This window comes from Pipistrellus hanaki (assembly GCF_964339955.1).
Source record: "Pipistrellus hanaki genome assembly, chromosome: 16".
Classification (NCBI taxonomy): Eukaryota; Metazoa; Chordata; class Mammalia; order Chiroptera; family Vespertilionidae; genus Pipistrellus; species Pipistrellus hanaki.
Window position 1 is genome coordinate 22,567,420 of NC_140518.1, and position 6,000 is coordinate 22,573,419.

General features: G+C 40.6%; 1 protein-coding gene across 1 annotated transcript in view; it reads left to right on the forward strand.

The window, feature by feature from the left end:
- LOC311610938 (E3 ubiquitin-protein ligase TRIM37) overlaps positions 1 to 5,271 on the forward strand; it is a 267,677-nt gene extending 262,406 nt beyond the window's left edge. The window contains exons 53-56 of the mRNA XM_084862544.1: positions 236 to 328; positions 2,724 to 2,830; positions 4,026 to 4,077; positions 4,819 to 5,271. Coding sequence (XP_084718670.1) covers positions 236 to 328; positions 2,724 to 2,830; positions 4,026 to 4,077; positions 4,819 to 4,855 — 289 coding nt within the window. The 3' untranslated portion in view covers positions 4,856 to 5,271. The remainder of the gene's footprint in view (positions 1 to 235; positions 329 to 2,723; positions 2,831 to 4,025; positions 4,078 to 4,818) is intronic.
- Positions 5,272 to 6,000: the final 729 nt, after the last annotated feature.

The following is a 6,000-nucleotide window of genomic DNA, read 5'->3' on the forward strand; positions in this document are numbered from 1 at the left end:
ATCTCATGGGTGCTGAAGCCTTTTGTCAAGAGGCTTTAAGGAGGATTTTGTGCACATTAAATTGCATGTAGGTGACCTCTACAGCTCCACATACAATCTCCGTGAGCTCTCATTTTCTTTTATGTGTAATGAAAGCACGAATTTGAAGGTCCTTTCGCACTAAATGCTTTGGCTCCTTCTGGAGGGAGACAGGAAATGACTGTTGTCTCAATTCTCTTCCCTTGCCCTTGGCTAGAGCTCACTCCTCTCTCGATGAGGACCTGGAAAGATGGCTGCAGCCCCCTGAGGACATCACAATGCTACAGGGTCTCCCCGAGGGCCCTGCAAGGTGATTTACTGTTCGCCATCAAGGGATCGTTTTCTTCTTTCTCTGGAAGGGGACTAGATTTTAGTTTTTAAAAAACATCTTGCCTTTTTGAGGAATGAATGTCTGGTGATGGCATTACATTGCTGCAGATAAGCCAGCCCTGACTCCTTTCTGCCCATCTTCTTCTAAACACCCATAGTTCTCGAGATACTGATTAACAAATGGATATCAGTATAGGGAGAGGCCTCTAAGGTTGCTGTATCTTGGCCCTGTCACCTTCAACATTTTCATCAGTTGTTTGAATTAAATAAAAAAGGCATGCTTATCAGATTTTTAGATAACACAAGCCTAAAATGAATACAAATGTGATAGGTGATAGACTGTGGATTCAAATTGTCTTATCAGGTAGAAATGCTAGATTTCTCTAAAGAGGAAGCTGAGCATTTGGATACAAAAGTATAGAATGTGAGAGATCTGATCTAATGTGGAATTTTTTATTGGAAGAGCCTACTCACTGTAATTTCATTGAAAGGAGGAAGTGTGTCATTTATTTATTTACAGAGAGAGAAAGAGAGAGAGAGAGAGAGAGAGAGAGAGAGAGAGAGAGAGAGAGAGAGAGAGAGAGAGAGATTGAAGAAGGCATGGGCAGCAACTCCATGAAGCCTCAGTTTGATGCAGTTGCTTAAAAGGTCAATGAAAAATAAAAATGAAAAGGTCACTACAGCATTAATGATGAGTAGACAGAAATGTATTGACCAGATGAAAGTAATGCCTCACACCGGCATGACACAGAGTAGGGCTCCTTTCTGGGCATCACATTTTAAAAGGGACACTCACCGATAGAAGAGGATGGCCCCTGAGCCGTCAGGTCTGGAAACCATGCCATCTGAGAACAGCTAAAGGAGCTGGGGAAGCTCGGCCTGAGAGAGCAGATGGAGTGGAGAATTTGATAGTCCCCCTCAAATACCTGAAATAACGCAAAGTAAAGAGAGTCAACTTACTCATTTTTGTCCCAAAGGGCAGAGCTAGTGACGAGAAACTGCGGTGTACAGGGGTTTTATTCGGTAAAGCACAAACTTTCTCATAGCCATAGCTGTTTGGCAGAGAAACAGATGCCTTCACACTTACTTTAACAACAGCTCCTCCCCCTCAAGCACAGGCTGGTGGCAGTTTAGTTTCAGAGGCATCTGGACAGAGGTAGAAGCTAACCTGAAGCCTGCTGTGGACTCTAGAGCCTAGGATCCTGTTAGTGATGAGATGTTAGGAGGAAAAAGTCCTTCTCACCCTACCGGGCTTAATTTTCTCTCTCATTTACATATTTGTTTTGAATATCTACCAAATGAAAACAGAAGAGAAATATCTGGTTCAGCCAGCATCTGTAGTGTACCTGCCTCGATCCTAGCGCTATGCCCAGGGGGTGGGTGCAGAGGGATGGGACATCTCTGCCCTTAAGAGCTTATAGTTGAGTGGGAGAGAAGTTTTCTGCTTACTAGTCTGATAAACGTGGTCTTAATTTGCTAGATACTTTAATTAGATATTTCAATTCAGAGAGTTTCAGGAAATGAAGGTGAGGTAATGAAGTTCTTGTTGTAAAAGGACACCAATTGCCACATAAGTGAAATGACTTTTTTCTTTTTTTAAATATATTTTATTGATTTTTTACAGAGAGAAAGGGAGAGAGACAGAGAGCTAGAAACATCGATGAGAGAGAAACACCGACCAGCTGCCTCCTGCACCGCTCCCCCTCCCCCCATACACACACACCGGGGATGTGCTCCCAACCAATGTACATACCCTTGACCAGAATTGAACCTAGGACCTTTCAGTCCGCAGGCCGACACTCTTATCCACTGAGCCAAACCGGTTTCGGCTGAAATGACTTTTTTCTTTGGGACAATATAGCCTAGTGATTGAGAGCAGAATCTGAGACAGACCAGCTTAAGAGCTTACTAGGCATGTAATTTAACTTTAAAAAAAAAATTATTGATTTTTTACAGAGAGGAAGGGAGAGGGATAGAAAGTTAGAAACATTGATGAGAGAGGAACATTGATCGGCTGCCTCCTGCACACCCCTCACTTGGGTTGTACCCACAACCAAGGTACATGCCCTTGACCGGAATTGAACCCAGGACCCTTGAGTCCGCAGGCCGACACTCTATCCACTGAACCAAACTGATTTTGGCATGTAATTTAACTTTTGTGCCTCATTTTCCTTATCACTCAATGAGGATGGTAGTGATAACTATCTTATATAGTTGTGTTGAGAATTGAGTTAATAAATATTATAGCCCTTGAATGGAATGCCTGGCCTATAGGGAACATTCCATTAGTGCTAGCTATTATTGTTTCCTTGGAGAGTCCTGCTCCCCTGGCTATTGTGTATATGTTTTGATATGGAAAATCATTCTTATTGAAGGGAGACAAATGCCAAGGATCAAGAAGTTGGTGAAAAGAAGAGGAAAGTGGAAGAAGGCATGAAGCCAGACAGGACATCAGAGAGCGTTGTAGGGGCTTCTAAAGAAGGTATGTATGAATGAATAATCATTTACAGTATAGCTGGGAATCCGTGGGCTTTGATGAACATCAAAGTTACTTAGAAATGTTTTCCAGATGCTGTACATACTTCTCATACACATTTTCCCTGTAGTTCAGCCCAGGATGTCTGTTAATTGCTAATCATGTCTTCATCACAAAACAGTAACAACATCCAATTTCATGTCTAAAGCAAGCCTTTGGCACATTGTCTGGAAAGATGTTTTGCTTCTAACTGTCTAGTACCTTCAGGAGAGTTCTAAATTTAGCTCACACACAGACTGCAGAATCCAATAAGAAATCATACATCGTGTAATTTAAATGGAGTCTACAAGTAATGTGAAAGGTATAAATTAACCTTAATATCAAAACAATTTGATAGAGCTTTAAAATGTCATTCACAAATGATGCCTGCCTATATTTAAGTTCCTTCTACTCAGGAAGTTAGAGACATTAACTCTTTCAGATCAGGTATCCCTTCCATTCTTCTCCAGTCCATTCGCATTCTCCTGCTCTCCCTGCTCTGCTTTGTGCCCCAGGATGCTGACCCTGCACCTCCTGGGATTCCTGCCAGCTGTCTTCCCGTTGGCCAGTGGGAGGCGCCAGCATGTCAGAGGGCAGGAGAGCAGTTGGGGTGTTACTTCCCCTGCTTGTCTAATTCACCTCATCTCTGCCTGGAAGTGGTGTCCCTCCACAAACACAGCCCATTCTTCCCAGTTCCAACTCTCCCTGGGTTCCAGTAACCATCCTGCTCTACCGCCACCCTCCAGTTCTTTCAGACTTAGGAGTGATAATGGCTTCCCACTGCTGCTAGTCACTGGATGCCTTGCCATCCCTTGTTTGCTTCCTCAACTTTGACTGCATCTCTGTAAGTAATCACTTCATTGAAGGGCCAGGTTTCCTTCAGGACCCTGACTGGGACAAGCCCAGAGTGTGTGAGCATTGAGCTAGTATTCAATTTACTGAGAATATAATACAGAGGCTTTATGAATTAGCATCAGAGTGTCCATAGCTATGACAGGGAACTGCAAAAATGTTAGAAGAGGAAACCAGTGAACTGTTGTTAGGAAGAATCTCGGTAAAACAGTTCACCTTAGAGAGAATACTAATGTGACTTCTGAATACCAGCACCCTTTGACCTAGCAAGTAATCAGGTTTTTTTTCCTCTCTCCTATATTTCATCAAGAGGAACTGAAACCTTGTTTTTGGAAGCGACTGAGTTGGTCAGAACCATCCAGGTAATAAGATACCAGATGTTTGTAGGTCAACGTTCATTATTTCTAAACAACCTGGGCAGACTTTAAACATTTATCAGCATCTTAATAAACATTAGTGACAAAGACTTGAATTCAAAGTTGTTCAATTTTTAAAGCATTAATGTTTATGCTTAAAACATAAGTAAAATGAACACTAATTTTGGTGAAGTAATCAGTAGAGTTAGCAGAACAGTTTAGATGAAGGGAGTCCAGAAGATGCTGCTATCAATTGCTTTGCAGTCATTTTGCATTTCCAGCATACCCCAGTTGAGCATGTCTACTTTGATGATAAAAATCATGTTATTAACCAATGTTACTCCAGTAAATTAAAAAAAACACACACATATTTTAGTGATTTCAGAGAGAAAGGGAGAGGGAGAGAGAGATAACAACATAATGATAAGATAGAACCACTGATTGGCTGCTTCCCATACCCCCTCTCCCATCAGGGATCAAGCCCACAACCAGGGCATGTGCCCTGACTGGGAATTAAACCATGACCTCCTGGTTCATAGTTCAGTGCTCAACCACTGAGCCATGCTGGCCGGGTCAATAAATTTAATACAGTTTTTTAAATTAAAAGAACTAAAAATTCATTTCCCTTATATTCAGTTGAATAGAAAGAGGCTACTTTTTTTTTTTTTTTTTTTTTTTTTTTTTTTTTTTTTTAATGTACACAACTCAAAACTCCATTTTTTTTGTTTTTAAAAAACTCACATACAGGATAATCGTACTGGATCAGAGTGATTTGTCAGACTGACCGGAACCCGATGATAGATGGACTCCTAGTCCGAGTTTGAGCACCTGCTTGTGAGCTACCTTCTCCAGGGTCTGCTTCAGTGACCATTAGAGTAATGGATCCCTAACTCATGCTTTGTTCAGCTGCCTCAATAGACAGGAAGACTTGGTCCTGACTGTTTATAGCACATGTAACCATTTGTTTTTGTTTTTTTTTGTTTTTTGGTTATTTTTTTAAAATATATTTATTGATTTTGTACAGAGAGGAGGAGAGAGAGACAGAGTTAGAAACATCGATGAGAAGAGTCATCGATCAGCTGCCTCCTGCACGCCCCCCACTGGGGATGTGCCCGCAACCAAGGCACATGCCCTTGACCGGAATCGAACCCGGGACCCTTCAGTCCCCAAGCCGACGCTCTATCCACTGAGCCAAACCGGTCCCGGCCATTTGTTTTTTGTTTCTGTTTTCCAGAGATATATTTTGAGCTTTTATTTTAGCACAGCAGTTGTAATAATTTGTTTTCAGTTAGATGTCTGAAAAGTGAAAGGGAGTGTTATTGACTGTAAAAATCACTCATTGTGTTCAGAATGGCTTTGGTTTTGTTGACATAGATTTTTGAAAACTTGTACTTCTGTTATGTAATAAAATGTTTACTTTTAATAGCAGTTGGCTTTTAGCTGTGTAAGATGTGTTTAATTATTGGGAGAGAAACCATCACAGCAGAAAGGAAGAAGAAAAATTATCTCTGTTTTCAGATTATATGAGCTTATATGTAGAAAACCCTAAGTATTCCACAAAAAAAACCCATTCGACTAAATGAGTTCAGCAAAGTGGCAGGATACAAAGGCAATACACAAAAATCAGTTGCATTTTTATGAACAATGAACAATCTGAAAGGAAAGTACAAAAAGAACATTTACAAAGCATCCAAAAATAATAAAATACTAATTTTAACCAAAAAGATGAAACATTTATACTATGAAAACTACAAAACATTGCTGGAAGAAATTGAAGATAACATAAATGAAAACACATCCCATATTTATATAATAGAAGACTTAATAATTTTAAAGAAATATTTTATTGATTTTTTACAGAGAGGAAGGGAGAGGGATAGAGAGCTAGAAACATCGATGAGAGAGAAACATAGACCAGCTGCCTCCTGC